Genomic DNA, 22,790 nt, shown 5'->3' with positions numbered 1-22,790 from the left:
TGGAAAGAAGCATGCAGGACCTTACCTTGTCTGATCTTGCTAATTTACAGCCCAAGAGTTACAATAAATTAGAAAGTATTCGACGAAGACCATATGCTTCAGGATTTCCAGCGAGTATATAAATAATTCTTTACCTCTTTGCTTGGTTGTCTCTTTTATCCAAAATCTAAAACTTGCGACAAATGTGCGTTACATTTAAAGGATCTAGTGGGAATTTTTTAATACATTAGCTCAAAACTTTAGATACAAGATCCAATGCACGGAGTTTTCCTCCCTACAGTTCCCCCTCCCCTCCTCTAATGATCAGAAGAGTAACAGGGGCCGCGCGTGTAGTATCATCTATGTGCGCCTAAATTTGTAGCTGCACTCTTTCTAGATATTAAACTTCACCTGTTGAAGTAAGCATTTGGCAATCCTAACGTCCTTTTTAAGTAAGAAGAAATCGAAGAAATATTAATTTGGAAGACTTGCAGCCTTTTGTCTAACATGGCTAACAAGAATTTTAATGCTGTACGAATTTATTAATTTCTGTTAAAACTGCTTAGACGATATAGGCCAATTTTAATTTTCCGAACTGCCCTGTACAACATGATTTTTTGTTTTGCAGATTGGTTATTCCTGGTCCTTGCTTACAGTTAGGCTACTCCTCCTCAGAAGGAAGTGCAAATGCAACCTAGGCAAAATTATGTAGCCTGTTTGTTTCATATTAATGGGGGGGGGGTAAATTTTTACCAAATCATGTTATTGACTTATGAATAGCCTAAAGTGAATATACCACTTGATGCCTTTTTTATGTTCTTTATGAATATTATAATCATTTTTGTCAGAAATGAATTTTAGACCCCACCCTGGTAAAATTCTATTTTAGCTACTTTTGGCTATCTTGGGAAGGAGTTTGGTTAGGAAATTGAAACTTTCAGGGATAGATCTACAGGTTAAAGTATGTCCCGGGAAGGTATTTTGAAGGGTAAAATTTTACTTTAGTTACTTTTACCTAACTTGGAAAGGGGTGAGGTTAGGAAAATGAAACTTTCAGGGATGGGTCTACAGGCTAAAGTATGTCCTGGGAAGGTATTTTGAAGTACTTATCTCCTCTTCTTCTCCCTCTCGAGGATCCTGAAATTTGCCTACATGACAATATAGGCTAGGCTGCCTAATGAAATTTTGAAAAAACAGCATTTTACCTTAATTTTCAGTTATCAGTTTCTTTTTCTCTGGTTTTAGTTCTGAAATTGCAATTCCTGTTATTTTACTAGAATTTTAAGCCATGTCAATGTTAATTTTCAAAATTTAGGAAATGTATTTACATATCTTTAAAACTCTATAAATCAGGATTGAGCAAAGGTGTGAAGCTGAAAACAATTTTTTTGGACTTCATTTTAAGCAGAAGATCTATATTACAAGGTTTCACTTTTATAAGACACAGGTTTTTAAAGGTCATCAAAGGTCAGGACCCTCTAGAGGGAGAAGGAGTGGTGGTAGGTACTTCAAAATGGTAAAATTCTACTTTAGCTACTTTTGACTATCTTGGAATGGGGTTAGGTTAGGAAAATGAAACTTTCAGGGATGGGTCTACAGGCTAAAGTATGTCCCAGGAAGATATTTTGAAGTACCTACCTCTACTCCTTCTCCCTCTAGAGGGTCCTGAAATTTGCCTACATAACAGGTCTATACCCATTGAAATTTTGACAAAACAACATTATACCCTAATTTTCAGTTATCAGTTTCTTTTTCTCTGGCTTTAGCTCTGAAAATGCAATTTCAGTTATTTGAGCAGAATTTTAAGTCATATCAATGTTTTATTTCCAAAGTTTAGGAAATGTATTTACATATCTTTAAAACCTTATAAATTGGGATTGAGCAAAGTTGTGAAGCTGGAAATAATTTTGTTATGCTTCATTTAAACAGAAGATCTATTTTGCAAGGTTTCACTTCTATAACTCACAGATTTTTAAAGGTCATCAAAGGTCAGGACCCTCTAGAGGGGAGAAGGAGTGGAGGTAGGTCCTTCAAAATACTTTCCTGGGACATACTTTAGCCTGTAGACCCATCCCTGAAAGATTCATTTTCCTAACCTAACCCCTTTCTAAGATAGTCAAAAGTAGCTAAAGTAGAATTTTACCCAATTCATTTCTGACAAAAATGATTATTATATTTGGAAAGAGCATAAAAAAGGCATCAAGTGGTATGTTTACTTTATTCATAAGTCAATGATATGATTTGGTAAAAATTTACTAATGGGGTGGGATTCTGTAGGCTACTAGGACTAGTATTTTAGAAATTCAAAGTAGTTTTCCAAGTTTTATAGGCTAGGATTTTTCAGACCTAGTACTAATCTAGGCCTAGGTAAAACTGAAGTTTTGCACTTATAGCTATTTCAGAAAGTTTTTAGTACCTATGGGTTAGGCCTATTTAAATTTTCAAGAATAAAGTCAAAGCAAAGGGTAAATTGTTCACTTTCTCAGTTTGGCTCATTTGCTAACTATAAGATAAACATACTAATTGACACACATCCTAAGAGATCTGCTGCTAGGGCTAGTTCAACCTTGGGTTTGATTAAGCACACCATCTCCACTCATTCCTTTAAAGTCATCAGTCTTCTGTATAAAGGACTTGTGCATCCTAAGCTTGAAGTTAGAATGTCACTTGCCTCACCATATTTTAAAAAGATTTAATAATTCTTGAAGATGTCCAGAGACATCCCACTAAAGTGATATCTGGCATGCAAGAGCTTTCCTATCCTGTAAGACTATCAAAGTTGAATCTCCCTACACTTGTATAGAGGAGAAATAGAGTGGATGCCATTTTAGCCTTTAAGTTATTGAGGGCTAATATTCTCCCAGTATTATTCCCTACTGTTAGCACCAATTGAAGAACTAGAGGTCATCAACTGAAACTTGTCAAGCAGTCTACAACATCTAGAGTCTGTACTCAATTCTTCTCAACACATATTGTCAACAATTGGAACAAATTATCTAATGAAACTGTTACTGCTGAATCCATTGATGTTTTTAAACAAAGGCTAGATGCTGAGTGGTCCTCCAAAGATTGTAAATTCAATTGGAATGCTATTGGAAATGGAGCAGCACCTGGTCACCAGTGATTCTTGCATACAATTAGTCATCATTCCAGAGCTCTACAAGGAGAAATCCTTAGATTGCTCCTAGCTGCAACTTAAGGTAATTGATCTGCCTTTTAATGTTCTTTCTAAGTGAATATATCATTGTTTTTATAAATTTCTTTTTAAGCCCAGTAATATTCTACTTTTGCCTATCTTGGAAAGTGGTTAGGCTAGGAAAATGAAACTTTCAGGGATGGGTCTACAGGCTAAAGTATGTCCTGCAAGGTATTTTGAAATACTTACCTCTACTCCTTCTACCTCTTGAGGGTCCTGAAATTTGCCTACATGACAGGTCTATACCAGTTGAAATTTTGACAAAGCAACATTTTACCTTAATTTTCAATTATCATTTTCTTTTTCTCTGGTTTTAGTTCTAAAAATACCATTCCTGTTATTTGAGTACAATTTTAAGCCATATTAATGTTTTTTTTTTTAATTCAGGAAATATATTTGGATATCTTTAAAACCTTATAAATTGTGATTGGGTGAAGTTGTGTAGCTGAAAGCAATTTTGTTGTACTTCATTTAAGCAGAAGATCTATTTTGCAAGGTTTCACTTTTATAACACACTGATTTTTAAAGGTCAGAACCCTCTAGAGAGAGAAGGAGTTGAGGTAGGTACTTCAAAATACCTTCTTGGAACATAGATTTAGCCTGTAGACCCATCCCTGAAAGTTTCATTTTCCTAACCTAACCCCTTTCCAAGATAGCCAAAGGTAGCTGAAGTAGAATTTTACTGTCAAATTGTGTAAATTAATGGTCTTGCCTATGCATCTATTAGACTAAATCTGTCATTTTTCTCAAAGGTAGGCTATGCTTCTACTGTGCAAATAATTCAAATTGCAATTTGGGCACCAGTTTAGTTGTTGACCACTTCTAAAGGGAGCTTGATGGTAAAATAAAAGTAGTAGGCTACCATTAGATTCTTGATTTAATGCTATTTCTAAATATCATGGTTACTTTTTTGACAATGCCCCCTGCCTAAAGGTCAAATTTGTAACCCAAGAAAGGGCTATATCCAAGATTTTTGTTCAGGGGAGGGGGGGGCTACAACAAAATGAGACAAATCTGTTTATATGTATTTGTGTCCCCTTTTATATGAGTAAGACAGTTTTTTTTTTGGGGGGGGGGATACTGCATACCCCCTTGTATACAGCCCTGGCCCTAAGAGTACATTAAAAATAAAAGGAAACAATGAAATTCTTACTTTATAATATGCAACATGTTTTTATTAATTAGAATATCATGCTTCTTTCCATTATTGTCTACTTTTTAAATCACTACAAATAACACATTGGTAAATATTGCAATCACTCACAGACAAAATTTGAGTCAAGATTGTTGAAGGCTAGTTTTAACAGAGAAAGTTAGAAATGACACTAGATTCAATCAACAGAGACATATATGGCACCCTTGGGGAGTAGAAGTAGGGTATATTGCCAGGAAAGTCACCAGGATATTTCAAAAGATTATGAAATAAGGAATTCAACATTGCTACCCTTATTTTATTAGAATATTTCCTTTAAAAGCAGCTAACCACTAAACTCATACTGCAAGCTGTGTTTGATCAACAAAGTTGCTAGAAAATGACTAAATTCCACAAATCATTATTACTTTAAGTCACACTTGCTAGTAATAGGACAAATCCTCTATCCACCAGCTTCAATAATGATGGTTAATTATCTGTAGCATCTCAAAAGGTGTACCATGGCTTTTTGAACCACTGATGACTTGCACACAAATCATGGTATTGCCCATTATATTTGTGAAGATTGTTGAACCAAATTACATTATCCCTTTGTTAATATAATGTTTAGTTCAGAAAAGAAATCTTACCAAAAGATTACCCAATTGAAGCCTAAGAAAAGTATTTTAAACCTTGTAACTTTGCTAAATCCTAATTTAAGGGGTTTTGAGAATCTGGAAAGATTAACTGAATTTGCACTTTGGCACAAAATTAAGGTACATACTGTATTTATTTATTTATTAAAACCAAAATATGGTAAGCTTTATCAAGCTTGTTGCACTAAACAAATATAAAAAGTCTATGACAATGTTGACAACATAATACACACATACAATTCTGTGATAAGTAACACACTCTGAAAACATAATAACTGAAACACACAGTAGCATATTGAACTAACTGAAACATATCTGTTAATAACTGAAACATAACAAAAAGTAAGAATACAAAATAACTGAAAACATACTGGTCACAAATCAGCTAATACAAAAAATAAAAATATTCTCAAAACAGATTGTGGTAAGACCTAGTATAGAAATCTGTAGAGGCTAAACTACTTTTGGAAGACTGGACTGTGGTACTCGCAACAGAAGTGTGTTCCTAGTCTTCCATGCTTTGCTAGATAAAGAGTTTTTCCTAATCTTTTCTGTGAACATGGTGGGTAAATTTTGTGTTGGTGTTGACAGGTACTACTGTATTTTGTAAAAGTGAAGAAGTGAGTTGGAGTGGTATTATCAATATTCCTAACAATGCAGAATGTATTTATTAAGTTGGATCCATCATGTCAGAACTGAAGACTAGGCAACTGTAATCTCTGCATTTTCTGGTGGTAAGGTAGATGTCTCAGGTAAGATATGAGTTTGGTGGCCCTACGTTGCCCTTTCTAAACTCTCTCTCTATCTCTCTTATTAAGGGGATACCATACTGATGAGCAATACTCAAGTACTGAACATACAGTGGATACATAAAGTGAAATCAATGAACAAAGATTAAACTTAGAAAATGTATGCTTTAGACATAGTAATTGGTAATTTGCCTTATGGGTGATATCTGATACATGTTTATCAAATTTGAGACTTGAATCAAAGCAAACCCCAAGGTCTTGAACATACTCCATGCTTGAAATTGATTTACCATCAACAAAGTAATGGTAATGTTGAGGAAGTCTACACAAATAGTGCACAGTGTTGCACTTGGTTTTGTTAATGAACATAGAGTCTACTGTACACCACCAACCAAATCCTCTTGAAGTAAAGACATCTCATGTTAATGCATGACTGATCTGTAAACTTTCACATCATCTGCAAACATTTTTAAGGTTGAATCCCTAACAACATATGGCAAATCATCAATAAAAAGGCAGAAGAGTACCAGCCCAAGACCACTGCCTTGCAGAACTCCACTTATGACAGACATAGGTGATGACAGAGCATCACCTACTGCAACCTCTTGGGTTCTATTTGTAAGATAATCCATTAATTATCCATGCTTCAGTTTGTGGGCTGATACCATATAGTTGACATTTCTTTATCAGAAGTGGGATAGAAATTTTGTCAAATGCTTTGGAAAAGTCAATATAAATACAATCAAACAAAATACCATTATCTGCCATCAGTTGAAAATCATGAATCACCTCCAGAAGTTGTGTGTTACAAGATTGCTGTTTATAGAAACCATGCTGAGCTGAATGCTATAAATTTTTCTCAAAAAAAAAAAATCCTCAAATGTGCCTGGATTCTGCTCACCAGAACTTTCTCCATTATACAGGAAAAGATTGATGTGTTTGAAGTTGGTCTGTAATTTTTAAAATGGGACTTTGAACCGTTCTTGTACAATGGCCTAATGATTGCTCTTTTCCACAATTTATTGTGCTGCATGTTGAAGATGGTGATTTTTTGTCACTGTGCTATTTCCTAGTGGCTTGCTGTAAGTGAGTTCTACTGGAGACATGTAATTTAAGCCCACTTGGTACTGGTTACCACTATGTAGGTATGGCCTTTGATGACCATTCTTCAGTTATTTAAAGCTGACACAAATATGCAACATCAACTTCAGATATATTATGCAAGATAATTGGGTATGACAAGCATCATCAGCCCCCCAGAAAGACACTTGTATGATGAAGTATGCATCAGTGGGTAATTGAATGAGATGGACAGTCCCACTCCTATTAAATAAGACTTGTTATTCCTTCCCTTGTTGAGTCTGAACTTAAAGATTGCAGCTGTAGGTACAATCACTGTTTCAGCTTGAAGACTATTCCAATTGTTTCCAAATATAGGCATGGAAGATGTTTTCCACCTGGTATCTACCTCTTGAGGAAAAAATCTGGCTTCAAATCCAGCCCAAATGTTGGGAACTGCATTAGCATTTAAGAAAAGTAGATTCACAGTAATGCATGTATTTAAGTTAAAAGATGTGCAGGTCTAGTCCTCTCATTGTGGAATCTTAAGGCTTTGTAGATAGGAAAAGAGGTTGAGGTGGGAACTTGAAGACACCATTTGAGGTCTCAGTTTTGGCTTTAGGTTCATTCCTATAATTTTCATTTACTTCATTAATCAAATTTCCAAGATAGCCCAAAACTAGAGTTCTTACCAAAGTTTATACTGTGCCTTGGGTAGAAACAATAAATAGTTTTCACAAAAATAGACATTTATGGTAGAGTAAATGGTTTCATCATGCTAGTTTTTGCAGTCTATTGAGGTGGCTAAGCTTCAAAAATTGTTAAAACTGATCAGTTATAGATAGAAGACAGCATGTGCATTGGTTGTTGTGAGCATTCAACTACTCTTGACAGTTTGAGAAGCCAAGGCCAAAATTCCATCACTGCTGAGTTAAATTATTCTATAACATTGTATTGGTATATGAATCATCAGGTAAATTAGGACAGGTGTTGGGGAGGAGAGGAAATATAAAATGAGCAACAATTATGCTGGTTGTTTTTCTTTTAATGTCAAATCATTTAAATATCATAAAAAAAAAAAAAAAATCAGAAATGTAATATATATTGTATCTGTCAGTTATTACACAGGTCAGTTATTACCTTGAAATTACCTTAAATTGCAGCTAGGATTAATTTAAGGATTCCTCCTTGTTGAGCTCTGGATTGATGACCAGTTGTATTCAAGGTTCACTGGTGACCAGATGCTGTTCCATCTTCAGTAGCATCCGAATTGAGTTTACACTCTCTGGAGGACCACTCAGCATCTAACCTTTGTTTAAAAACATCAACAGATTCAGCAGTAACTGTTTCATTAGATAATTTGTTCCAATTGTTGACAATACCTGTTGAGAAGAATTGAGTATGGACTCTAGATATTGGAGACTGCTTGACAAGTTTCAGATGATGACCTCTAGTTCTTGAATTGGTACCAATAGTAGGGAATAATGCTGGGAGAATATTAGTGCTCAATAACTTAAAGGCTAAAATGGCATCCCCTCTATTTCTCCTGTAAACAATGAGCATGAGATTTTTTTTATGTCAGGATGATTTGAAAATTATGGAGGTAGTATACTGCAAACTCTATGTTTATGAACAAAACTAAGCACAGTACTATGCACTACTTGCACAGACTCATTCAAAGCCCAAGACACTCCCACACATGACCCCTCAGATATGTAGAGAACAAAACCGAAAAAGCTGACGCTGGAACAAGTACCATAAAATGGGGAAAGATTATCACTATGAAAAGTTTGCAAAGGCTCAAAATAAACTACAAAATCTCACTAAACAACTATATTGAAACTTCAAGTCCAATATTGCAGATGATAGCAAGAAAAACCCCAAAAGGTTCTAGAACTACATATCCAGCAAAGATCATAGTAGACATTCTTTTAAGAAACTGAAGAAATCTTATGGCATGGAAACTATTTACCTCTGAGAAATTGCTGAATTACTCAACAAGCAATTTGCATCAGTGTTTACTAATAAACCTGACAGTCCTCTCCCCAACAGTTCAGCATACAGTGTACTGAACCTTATGCCACCTATCATGATTACTTTGGGGTCTGTCACAAAGCAACTTGAAGTGCTAGATATTAATAAGTCAGCAGGGCCGGATAACATTCACCCAAGGCTGCTAAAAGAACTGGCTAATGAGGTATCAACTCTGTAATGTCAAATATTTCAAAAGTCCCTCACCTCAAAGACTCTGCCTTTGGATTGGAAGAGCTCTTACATTTCACCAACATTCAAGAAAGGTGATAAGACAAATGCAGGGAATTATTGGCCAATCAGCTTAACCTCAGCTGTAGCAAAAACCCTGGAATGCATTGTGAACACAAAATTCTAACACATCTTCTGTCCAACAGTATACTGTCACCAGACCAGCATGGCTTCTTTCCCAGGAAGTCAGACGAGACCAACTTGCTTGAAACCTACAATATCATCACTGATCTTCTGGAGAGGGGATTACCTGTTGACCTTATTTTGCTTGACCTTTCCAAAGTGTTTGACAAGGTGCCCCACAGACACCTTAGGGCCAAATTATTGGCAGTTGGCATCCACAATGATGTAGCAGAATGGTTGATGAATTTCCTGACAGACCAAGAGCAGCAGGTCCGACTTTTCACCAGTAATGGCAATAAAGTATTCTCCAAACCATGTGACTTTGCCAGTGGAGTTCCTCAGGGTACTGTCCTAGGCCCCCACCCTCTTTCTCATTTACATAAATGATATGACAAAGGAAGCTGCAAATAATATCATGCTTTATGCTGATGACTCCAAGCTTTTCAGACCAGCCATTCAACAAAGCCTGCAATCAGACCTTCAGAGAATCCAGAAGTGGACCAGTGAATGGTTGCTCAAGTTTAACATTAATAATTGCAGTGTCCTCCATTTTGGCAATAACAATCCTCACCAAGCCATGGAAACATAAGTCGGACAGTCCATCCCTCTCAGATGCAAACTAATGCAACATCACTGGGCCCATTTCACAGTGATATTCCAAATTAACATTACTGATGCAGAGCTGAACAGATCCAGCATGGACCTTATTTCGCTCCAAAGTGCGAATTAAGGTAATTAATTAAGGTAAAGTAATTATCATTACCTCATTGATGCAAAATCCATCTTAGGTTTGAAGTGTTTTTGAGACCTTGGGGTTTATTTTGACTCAAATCTCATGTTTCAGAATCCTGTTTCAGATGTCACCTATCAGGTGAATTACCATTTATTGCATCCAAAGTGTACATCCTCTTAGTTTAAAGTTCGTTCATTGGTGCTACTTTTTGTGTCTACAATGCATCCACGCTCAAATGTTGCATATCAGTATGGTGTCCTCTTAATAAGAGAGATAGAGCAAGAGTCAAAAAGTGTAAAGCAGGACCACCAAATTAATTATCTTACCTGAGATATCTACTATGCCTCCATAGATTGCAATGACCTAGTCTTCAGTTCTGACATGACAGGGCTGACCTAATAAATAGAATATGTATTGCTTGGAGCATTGATAATATTACTCCAACTTGCTTCTTCACTTTTACAGAATATAACAGTACCTGTCAGCACCATCTCAAAATATACCAATCCTTTGCTCAGAAAAGTAGAGGTAAAAAATCTATGTCTAGCTGTGTATAGAAGACTTGGAACACACTACCACAAGAAACAGTTGCAACCGTTACAATCCAGTCTTTCTAAAATCAATTAGCCTCTACAGAGTTCCATACTAGCTCTTGTTGTGATCTGTTTTAAGAAATTTGTTTGTTATATTTGTTGTTCTTGTCACAAAGTGTTGTCTTTAATTGCTATCTTTAATGTTGTAATTTTTAGTGCAACAAGTTTGGCAAAGCTTACCACATTTGGTATTGATAGATAAATAAATGAAGGTTAAACAAAAGTGAAAGTTCTACTAATATTAAAATCCTGTAAATTGAGGATATAAATTGGACCTCTACTGTGCAGGAAATATTTTGATAGGAATGCAAGGTTGACCACTAGAAGATTGTAAAAATGTCATTGAATGTTGCAGTATAAAAAGGGGATTAATAGTGCACAAAGCTTGAAATTGAAAAAAAAACCTTTCTTTATGCATTGATCATCCTAATAATCTTATCAGCTGTTTGTGGAATTTAAAGTATCAGTAACATTGCAATTTCTGTTGACAAAGTGCAATTTGATTGTAATTGATACTGCTTGTTCTAGTGAGCATTAACATGTTTGTTAGAAGCCATAGATCAGTATGGTAATTCTCAGTAACCTTGAAAATAGTATCATTGTCAATACGTCTTGCTGGGTTGTGTGATATTCTGAAGACTCTATATTTCCGTATTTTGACAATTAGAAATAAAGTATTGAGAGTTAAACCTGATTCCATGAACTTGCTTTTTTGGAAAAAAATGTTTTGTAAAATGTACATAAGAGTTAATATATACATATTATTGTTACTCTTACCCTACTGTAATTACACTAATTTACATGCTGGATCTATTTCACTTGATTATTGACAATGGCTGATAGCTGCATGTATGTATAAATTTATTGCCCATCATAAATGTAAAATACAACACTGATGGAGTATAAAGAAAGAAAATGGAAAGAAACAAATAAATTCTGACAGATACATGCAAAACCAAAACAAAGAAGAACTGACAAGAAAAAAAAAATACAAATAAGGGCAAAATGGCTGATAGCTCTATGCTTTACATAGATGAAAAGTAAGATTGTATCTGTGTTAATGGCCCAGTTTCATGTCTTTATGCCAATAGTGAGCTGCACAAATGCTGTTTAAAACTTCTTGGTAACTGCAAACCACATGTACCAGTGATTGTTCTTCTACAGTTTAGAGTTAATGAGACTGCACAACGTCCACAACGAATGAGACTGCACAAAGTTTTGGGTTGAGTCTGTGGAAGTTGCTGTAGTGTTGCTTGTTCAGTATGAACTGTTACAAGGCTAGTTTGGGTACTGTTGCAAAAATCTCTTTGCTTGTTAAACATATTAAGAAAACATTGCTAAAACCAGAAAAATAATAAAGCTAACTATGAATTCTTTTTCACTTTTGTTGGTACTAGAGCCAGTTGAAAACAATTGTGGGTATTTCTGGGAGTAAATGGCTAAGGATTATTTTTTTCAGAATAAATTTGCCAAATCTTAGAATTGGCTCCTTCTGCCTCTCAGACAGAGTCTTGAGTTTTAAGACATATAATGTTTCTATGTAATCAACGGGTTTTTTTTTTGCTCTTTCGTTTTTGCTCTTTCTTGATTGTGTAAGAGAGGTGACCACTATTTTAAACAGACAGCTCCCCATACTAGGCAGTTGTAATAAAAAATAGGAAGCTCATAAATAGTATAAGCCATTTGAAGGCATTCACTTGTGCATCCAAAATGACTCATGGGAACTAGTGTGGGTGTGATTAAGTTGTTGGCCATCTAGTTTGACTTGTTTTGACAACCTGCATTAGCCTCCTAGCTAAACCTGCTTTTGTTATTAATTACAAGAAACAAGCTATGGGAAGTTGTGATTGTATCTTGAGGGTTTGGCAAAAGAAGTATTTGGCAAACTGTTCCAAAATCACATGGGATGTCGGGTCTGCAATGTTCCCTATAATTAAGAATGCGTTTAATACTTCTTACTAAGAAAATCTCCATTTTCTTCACCAAGATCAAATTTTGTCTCCCTGAAAATTCTAAGCCCCCTCCCCATTTTTTTAAACTGAAAGTAGGTTTACTACCCTAGTAGTCCATGATTTGAATAGACAGTGCAGGAACATGGCCAATTGAGATTTGCAACACCTTGATGAAGAGCTGCCTTGACAAAGACTAGAATGATAAGCCATGGAGTTTATGGTTGAATTCTCCAACGAAATGGCTCTGTAAGAAGCTGTCATCAACACAGAGCACACCAGATTTCCCATAAAACTAATCAGCTGCAAGTGTTAATAAAGAAGTGTATATGGAAAGGGCTAACTTCTCAAATTTTTGTTTTGTACACTGTAGTCCAGACGTGATATTATTTAGATAATGGTTTTTTGAATAATATGCAATAGTTTTTTTTATTTTTCAGGTTAAATTGTAGGTTTAAACAATTATCATAGCCTAAGAAAATAATGTGCTAATTATTTTGTGCCAAGATCTCCGTTATGCAGATTCTTTTTTAAGTTTTGATTTATTGTTTTAGGACACTGATGTCCATATTTTGGAAGAAGATCAGCAGAAAATCAATAAATTTGCAAGGCTTAATGCCAGATTTGAAGAGTTAAAAGATGAGTTGAAAAGTAAGCAGGTAACTCAAATTACTGTTGCTTCTGCTACTTATAGCCTCTTCAAAATACACAAGTGACCAAAAACATAGATGCACACTGATCACTCTTGGGACTGAAGCAAATAGTATGGGTAACTTACAAGAGTGGGAACTGGTATAAAAAAAAAAAAGACTCAATGCCATCTACCATATGGTCAAACTTGGCATTTTTAAGTGTAATCATAAGAATCACTAATTTAATGAGTTTGGTTGGTAAAGGTGTTGTAGTAATAAGTGTCTGATCTCAGTTTTTGACAGAAAAAAAGCTTTTGAAAAAATGCCAAGTGTCACCTAACGCTAGATGTCGTTGATGGTTTTTTGGCTGACACTAGCAACAGTTTCACTCTTATAAGTTACCCATACTTTTTGGAAAGGAGAGTATATTGTCTATACAAGGGGAGGTACTGGGAAAAATTGGTAAAAATGCATTTTTGGGCCACCATTTTTCTTTTTTTCAGGTGGTGGCTTCCAATATTTGACAACATACATAAATGGCAGTAATCTCCAGCTAAATAAAACTATACGTGTAGCTTTTATCCTGATTATGTTCTCTGATATTAAAATACTAGTTGAATTTTTAGCTCATAGGTTGTTTTTTCTAATTTGGTGTCAAGTTCAAAATAAAATAATAAAATACAAGAACAAGATACAAATGCTTCTTTCTAGTTTGTGTTGAATTTTACTACTATGTGTAAAATTTTGAAGTAAACAATATTACTTATTTCTAATAAAAAGCTAATACAATATCATATGCTTCTAAGATTAATATTGAAATTTAATCACCTTAATGCTTATGGAACAATGCTACTAAGTAGGATGGGCTGGAGTTCTTTTTATCTAACAATTCTGAGAAAAATTTTGAAAATGATAATGAACCATTGATCTATTATACCTGAAGTAGTCCTTGAATAAAAAGGATGCAAGCCCTGTTAAATGCTCTATACTAACAAATAAGTTGTTGTTGACCATACTCATAACAAAGAAAATAGGAAAAAAAATAATAAACTATACTAATAACAGAACTCTGTGAGTAAGAAAGGATGGGATGACATCCGTGGAAAACAGAAGAATATTGGCTTAGAAATGAATGTTTTTCTTATTTATGACGCAACTTCCTTGGAAAAAGGACCATATAACAATTACCAGAAAAAAAATGTTTTTGATAAATGATAATAAGTGTAATAACATTCAAGAAATATACGCCATTTCAAAGTGGGTGCAATGAGGAATTTGAAAATGTACAATTTTCACATTTGAAATCATAATAAATATTTTGTAATTACATCAAAGTAGATGTCATCAGTGTTGAATATCTGACGGCTAGATACAATTCAGCGCTAAGCAAAAAAAGGGATAGATAAACACAGGTTACCACACACCAATTTACAATGGGGTGATGATCTGGTATTCTGGGCAACTGGCAACACCTTTGAGATTGTACATTCAAAGTTGCAAAAGTCACCATTCCAATTTGAAAAATTTACTCAAAAATCTGATTTACCCATTGTACCTACTAAGTCAAAAATCATCCAATTCCACCATAAGCGAAAAAAAATTAATCCAAAACTTATATTAAATAGCATAATCATTCCAGAGGACTAATCAAATAAATTACCTAGGTCTTATACTTGACCAAAAACTTAATGTCCACCTTCACATCACAAATACAATAAAAAAAATGTTTTAGGAACAACATAATAATAAAAAGACTACTACCCACACCCTGGGATTGTAATGGGAATACTTTACGCCAATTTTATAAATCATATATAAGACCCCATATTGATTATGGGCTCATTGTTTATGGTGCTTTTGCTAATACCAAGATGCAAAATATTGAAACAACACAAAATAATATAATCCGTCTCACATTAGGTCTTGGAAACCAACAAGTACTAAGTTTCTTCTTACTGAAGGTGGATTATCAACAATAAATGAAAGACAGAGATTTCTTTTAATAAATTATCTGACAAAAATTGAAGCCAATAACTCGCATACTCTGCATAACTGGTTAAGAAATCCACCCATGTATAGAGTTTTGCCAGTTTGCCAGTACCCAGAAAAGTTCTGGGTACTGGGTATTGCCAGACCCAGAAAAATTTGCCAGTACCCAGAATAAACTCCCAGTGCCAGTAAAGTTCATTGCACCTACATTCCCCCCCCCTCATTGGAGTTGGTCAATCCCCATAATAAATACTAGTTTCTCAAAGTGAGCTAAAGAACTTGCCCCCATTGCTTTCATCCAGAAAAAAAAATGCTGATTTTAACCCAATTACATATAAAAACCATTTCCAAATTTTTGTTGATGGGCTCAAATTGAACAAGAAGGTGGCAAGTAGAGCTTTTTTCCCACCCCTTAATATTGGAATGGGTGAGAGACTGAATGGTAATGTATCTATAATATCTGCAGAGTTAAATGCCATAATTATGGCATTAGAGCACCTTATGGATAATCATCCTTTGATTCCTAATTTACAAAATATTATAGTTTATTCTGACTCTTTGTCAAGCCTAGAGCTGCTGTATTCAGCTTCTCAGCATCAGATGGATATTGACACATTTTATTGTCTTAGCATTATCAACACTCTTGCTTCAAGAGGCATAAGAACATACCTTCAGTATGTTCCTAACCACTCAGGTATAACTGGTAACCCCCAGGCAGATTGAATTGCAAAAAGTGCTAAAAATTATTGACCAGCCAACAGGAGACCAATCCCCTTTAGAGACATTTATTGCTGGAGATTATCGGAAGTAATATTAAATAAGAACAAATCAAATTTATCTCCCTTCCTCAATAAGCACCTTTCTAAAATTTGTCATAGAATTCGTTCTGGCTCAAATGGGCTAACTTCTCAGGCGTCTTTGTATCAGTTTCCTAATTCATCTGGCTCAATTCCCTCATCCCCTCTTTACAGACATCGCAATATAAAAAATGAAACATTTGACCACTGCCTATTTAAATGTAATATGCTAACGACTACACAGTATATCCTGTAATGTAAACTGTTCAAGGACTTCAAACACCACAAAATCTCACAATTAGCTAAGAGTCCAGCTGACCATACCTGCACGCAGAGCGCAGAACTCAATGTATATCCTCTGATATTTAAACTTCTTGAATCAAAAGATTTACTGCAAGATATCTAAGCAGATTCCAAATAAGTAAGGAGCAACCATTGCAGTGGCTCAATTTAACTCACAGAGTGAGTCAGAAGGAAAAGGGCTAAATAGTCTCGACTGAAAAGTCCACGTTTGCTGAATTAGAAGAATAGGTTGACTAATGCAATGAAATTCAAGAAATGTACACCATTTCAAAGTTGGTGCATTGTGAAATTTAAAAATTTACCATTTTCACATTTGAAGTGCCATTAAATAATTTTTAATTGTACCAAAGTCGTTTTCATTTATCTTGGACTCTTGCCAGCCTTAGATAGAATTCAGCTCTAAAGCTGTTTTATAAAATAAGACTGGCAAATCTTGAGTTAAAGGAAAATAAACTATAATTAAAAATCCCCTGCACATTGGAAAAATAGCCAAAAAGATTCTTAGGTATATATAAAACGGATAAGATGATGCTCATTAGACAGTGACCTGATCAGGAAAAGGCAATTAACTTATAGACAATTTTCGTAAAATGTTTCCTCTTTCATATAACTTGGCTAGGAAGAAGGCGATGTCTAAATCACTTGATGATTTTTTTCTATGCTCTTACCGAATATAATTGCTTCCATAAGGGGATTCCATTTTCAGCCCTTAAAGAGGCCCCAAAAGTTGACTTATTTCCGCCACCACACAAAAAAGTGACCATCACTAGAACATTTGTGATGCTACGACAAGTAATTATTATGAAGGGTGCACACAAAGACATTCGTAATGCTATGGCAATATGATGGATGCCACATAGAAAGATTGTTGAATAGACGTTTTTTTCCTTTTTTTTATTGTTTTTTTTTTTTTACAATGAACACCTTTTTAGTATTCATATCTGTAATTTTTTTTTTCTATCTGTGCTCTATAAATTTGTTTTTTGATTTGCTTAACGTTTTATTATTTTTAGAATGACCTAAAGAATATTGAGGATGCCAGTGATGATATAATGTTGTTGGATGAGGCGGCAAGGCCAATACCCTTTATGATTGGCGAAGCTTTTATCCATTGCTCTCAGGATGAAGCTCAAGTAAGACGGCTTTTTCTTCCTCTTCTTCTTCATTTTCGTCATTAAAATTTCTTCGGTTTACCAATTAATATGAACTTGACGAATAAGAAACCATAAAAAGGATTCTCATAATACATATAAACAATTTCATCATAAGTATCAGTTATGTTTATCATTCTGATGAACATACGATGAATCATTATGATTTATACCGAAAAATTAAGAAAAAACTTGTCACTCAGTTTTCTTCAGAATTTTCAAAATAATAAAGGCTTATTTGAATAACTATCGAAATAAGGGTACCATTTGTGCATTTTTTTTCCTGGAGTTTTTATTTATTCTCAACTGCAGCTGTGTTAAAAAAAAAATCCGACTAAAAGAATATGCTGTTTTTACCTTTTTAGCTCTTTTTTCTTCATGGAAATTTCTTCTGTTTACCAATTAATATAGATTTTTTGAATAACAAACCATAAAAATGATTCTTAAAATATGCATAAATAATTCCATCATAAGTATCAATTATTTTTATCATTATGGTGTTCTTTGGTAGCTATGAAAGATGCAAGGTTTTTTTTAAGGTTTTGTTAAGGTCGGTATCCTTGAAATATTTCTTAAAAATGTGTAAGACATATATCTCCTCGAAATCTTGAAATTTGACATTTTTGGAAGAAGAAGCTGTGAAACTGTTCTGTCAACCCTTCTGTAGTATGAATTTCAGTTTATTCGAAACTTTTAAGATTTTTTAAAGTTTTGAAGTTTTTTTTTTATTTCTCTTTGGGTTCTCAAAAATTGAAGAATCTCTATTACGCGTACTTTTCTATTCTAATTTGTTTCTGAATATATATTATTTTTTTTTTTTGTCTCAGAATACTTTGTAATTTTAAATTTAACCGAAATTAAAATAATATTGCCTGGAAAACCATTGATAAGGGATGTTGGCAGGATTTCTGTTTCTAGTTCCGTTCAGGGTTATCTGCTTCCACATGGCTAAGCCCATCTTTTGACTTCTTTTTACAACCAGGTTAAAGCGACCAAAATCATATCTAAATACCATTATAATGTTGACAAGGGTTTAGATATGAGTTTGGAAGAGGGAGGGAACTTGGACTGGAAAATTGCGTGAAAATACATAAAAAAGTTGCAAAAACTACATTGGCCTGCCATAACAAAAACAGAACTAAAGACATAAAGATCGAGAGCGTTTTTTTAAGGCCAAATAAAACACTGGACAAACGAAACGAATATTTTGGGAGGACAACCGTCTTTCTTCTTCAGCGCCATAAGAGAAATTAGAGGGAAACACTGAACGAAAATATGGGCAAAACAACTGGTAAAAAACAAAGTGATAAAAACAAACAACGAGGGTATTGAGCGAGTAGTATCGATTGTTACTAATTGTAGATATTGGTGAGTGGCGTGCTCTTGAAATTAGGCTCTTTGGCTTTAAAGATTTTTAACTCTGCTAGTTTTGAATTTTATTTGTTTGTTATTTTTGCCGGTTCTCCGCGTTTTTTTTTTCAGTTGTTTTTAATTCTTCCAAATTTGGTTTTATTTATTTGTTCTATTGGCTTTCCTTCTTGTTTGTTTTATCAGTTTTTTTCCCGATTTGTTTCGCTCACATTTTAGTCCAGAAAATGTGAACGTGTTTCCTTCTAAAGTTCCCCTTTAGCGCTGAAGAAGAAAGGCGATTATCCTCCCGAAATATTCCTTTTGTTCGTCCAGTATTTTCATTAACCTTAAAGAAAAATCACGAAAAATCATTCTTGATCTTGTATCTTTAATCCTGTCTACGGGAAATATTTATGTAATAAACAATTCCATAGCTGGTCCTGTGGTGACTCAGCTGGGTGTTACGGGGCCCAGAGATCGAACATGGCTGTAGCAAGACACTGCAGGGCCGACGCAAGGACCTTAGTAGTCAAGAAATGTCGTTAATCCGATGCAATACAATTTCACTTCTATGGTTGTATAGTATGTATGTATGTATGTATTACCAAAAAAAGCCATCGGGCCATAGGAAAAAAACAAAACAAAAACAGAACATAAACATAAAAAAAAAATTAAAAAGAAAAAACGTACATACGTTTTTTCTTTTTAATTTATTTGTGTTTTTTACCATACAAGCGATATACCATACAAGGATAGCGACTTCGCTCAAGTTCTTTTATCAGCTGAATCAAATGTTTGCTCATAATCTTCAAAACTGAGGACTCAAGGGGCTTGATGACTCAGGCTCTTCTCAGTTATTAATCCAAGAAGAAAATTTGGTCGCCGCATCCTCTCCCCTTCCTAAAACCAATCTGTTCTTCCCTTGAAATTTTATCTACTTAATTTCTTAGCATAAAAGGTAGTATTGTACCAAGTAATTTGCTTCCTCCAGAAACCAGGCTAATACCTAAATAATTACAACACTCACTCTTATCATCTTTCTTATAGAGGGGCTTAATTACTTTTCCTGAAATGGCTAGGTACTTCCCCCTTTTCAAAAACCATATTCATTATTCTTTAGTAATTTATCTCTAACTTCATAACCTTCGTATTAAAAAAAAACTCATTTATAACGCTATGAGTATCTAGGGCCTTATTATTTTTTAATCCTTTTAGTGCTGTCACTAATTTTTCCTCACAAAATGAATCTCCCTTCTCATCCAAAGTGTCACAAAGTTTTTCAATATTTTCTATATAGCAACTGGATAAAACATAAGAAAATGAATATAAAATTAATTATTTTGTTGTAAAATAATCCGTTTGTTGGCATCCAGTGCTGTAATTCTTCTTGGTCTTGTATTTACTCTAGTCCCCTGGAGAATTTGCAAGACCTTATTACCATTATAAACTATAGGCTCACTTTTAAGAATAATACCATCAATCGAATCAATATTTAAATTTCCCGTATATCTATTTTAGAAAGATTAGCATTTTTTTTTTTTTTTTTTATTTCAATGACTTCTCTAGCCCATTATGTCAAGCCTCTATCGATAGAAATGACCGTATTCCCGTTTGTTTTGTTCTTCATTTTGAGTTTTTTTTTCTCTCTTTGTTTACTCATGGCCGGCTCGTTCGGCTTTATATCTTTTATATATGTATATGTTATATATATGTTATATATGTTATATATATGTTATATATATGTTATATATATGTTATATATATATATATATATATGTTATATATATGTTATATATATGTTATATATATGTTATATATATGTTATATATATGTTATATATATATATATATATATATATATATATATATATATATATATATATATATATATATATATATATATATATATATACATATATATATATATATATATATATATATATATATATATATATATATATATATATATATATATATATATATATATATATATATATCTTTTATATATGATTTTATCTCTCAGGAACGCTTATCTAGTTCAAAGACTGCGCTTGAAAACGAAATGAAGAATTTAGAATCTGCAATGAATGAGGTGAAATCCAACATGTCCGATTTAAAAACTCAACTGTATGCCAAATTCGGCTCTAACATTAATCTTGAAGCTGATGAAGATTAGGAATTTATCACAAATTGTCTCTTTCTGTACGTAACCCAAATAAATCCGTTATGTTAAATAATTTTGTTTTCATTGGTCAGAAGGATCTGTGATTAAAGAAAAAATATACGTACTCAAACATTAGGGGTAGGGGAAGTCTAATTTGGATTTTATCTCATCTTTTTCGATTTCCCGGGGGTCAAAGTGCAAACGTCCATGATATTAAACAAGGGATAGAATTATTGCCGAAAGTATGAACCATACAGAATCATAAGCTGTGCAATAGCGTTACCTAAGCTGAACATCATGGCTTCAACGTATTTTTATTTTCCTTAGGCCACCGTACCGAAGGAGCTGTCGTAGAAACTTCAGAGGGGGATCATTTAATTGAGAATTGAAAGTTCTGGTAACCTTTAAGAGTCAAAAGTGATTGGAAGACAACCAGTCCTCCTCCCACGGCCGTTTTATCTACTCTTCCCTAAAGATGTCCCATAAACTTTTGAGATAGCCATTTTGTTCAAAATAGTTGGAAGGTCTGTTAACTATGCCTTCGGGGAGGTTATGACCCCTACAGCCCTGGAGGAAAAGGCTGCAAGCTATGCAAATTGTCTATTGTTTACATATAGGATTTGTTATTGGGAAAGGCAGGCATGTTTGATCCTGGATTTCCAAAACGGCTAAGGGTCTTAAGTTGAAACTTCCAGGGCAAGTCGAGGGGGATGTTTTACTAACCAAAAGACACTATATGGATCCAGGTTGTCAAAAGGGTATTAGGCTGAAACTTTAAGGGCATGTTGAGGGGGATTTAAAACCAGCCAAACACTGAAAACGCCACATCTGAAATATTGCAGAAACTGCTAGGGATATTAAATTGAAAATTTTCAGGACACGTCGAACTAAATCATACATACAATATTTTACGAAAGGCTAAAGGCACTAATTTGAAATTTTAGGGAATATTGAAGAAGATGTAAAACTAAATCAACAAACACTGTGTGTATCCAGATTGTCAAAGTGACGTTTGTGCAATGTCTCAGAAACAGTTAAGGGTACCAATTTGAAACTTTCACGGAATGCATAGGAAATGTTGGACTAAAAAGACAGTGTGCGCATCCAGGTTCGGGATCCAAAGACATCCAAAGAAATGGCGTATCTTTGATCAGGAACGGGACAGGGCATTTAAGTTCAAACTTTCATGGGATTTTGAGGAAGATGCTCATTTAAATCAAATGACGCTACATGCATCCAGGCTGTCAAAAGAGAATACCTGCAATATCTCATGAACTCCTAAGGATATTAAAATTGAAATTTCATGGAATGATGAGTAGAGTGCTGAACAAAGTCAAAAGATCACATTAATGTTGTAAAATAGGCGTATTTGCAGTATATCTGGAACGGCTAAGGGTAATAAGTTGATATTTTCAGGGAGAATTAAGGGGCGATATTGAACTAAATCATAAAACACTATCTGTATCCAGGTTGTCAATAATGGATTTTTTGTATTTAAACAGACAAGCAGTTAAACCGAAATATAACACAGTAAGATTCTTAAAACAAAACTGTCTATCAATATTTGTCTTTACTCAAGATTTTAACTTCACCTCTATAGATGTCCAACAATTATGCTGATTTTAGATTCGTTCTTTGAATAATATTCTCCTTACCCACCCATCCATTAATATTTGGTACACAATTTTTTCTAAAATATAAATAGCAAGCCAAAATCCAGATTTTATGGAGAAAATCAGAAAAAAAACTTTAAAAATATTTCTTCTATTAAACAATGCACAACATGCAGTAATCAGGCGAAGAAAAAAAAATGCTAATATTCTGGAAAAGAACCTTTAAAAACTTGTAAATTGTTCAATATGCTAAAAAAAAAGAAATAAGAAAAAAATGTAACGTTAAAGAATTATATTTGACTGTCATAATATATATCCAATAATAGAACTTTTCATTTTAACATTTGTTGGATGTAGATTT

At 34.0% G+C, this 22,790-nt stretch overlaps 1 protein-coding gene across 1 annotated transcript; it reads left to right on the top strand.

The window, feature by feature from the left end:
• Positions 1–370: 370 nt before the first annotated feature.
• Positions 371–20,883, top strand: Pfdn4 (prefoldin subunit 4). The gene is made up of 4 exons (XM_089096346.1): positions 371–510; positions 12,986–13,090; positions 17,166–17,285; positions 20,676–20,883. Exons 1-4 carry the CDS (start codon positions 487–489, stop codon positions 20,826–20,828), a joined length of 402 nt encoding a protein of 133 aa, XP_088952472.1. The 5' UTR covers positions 371–486; the 3' UTR covers positions 20,829–20,883.
• The last annotated feature ends 1,907 nt before the right edge of the window (positions 20,884–22,790 follow it).

This window comes from Artemia sp. Qi Xiang Cuo, chromosome 11 (assembly GCF_049724085.1).
Source record: "Artemia sp. Qi Xiang Cuo chromosome 11, ASM4972408v1, whole genome shotgun sequence".
NCBI classification, from domain to species: Eukaryota; Metazoa; Arthropoda; class Branchiopoda; order Anostraca; family Artemiidae; genus Artemia; species Artemia sp. Qi Xiang Cuo.
Note: the sequence above shows the minus strand (reverse complement) of the source record. Positions and strands in the feature narration are given on the sequence as shown.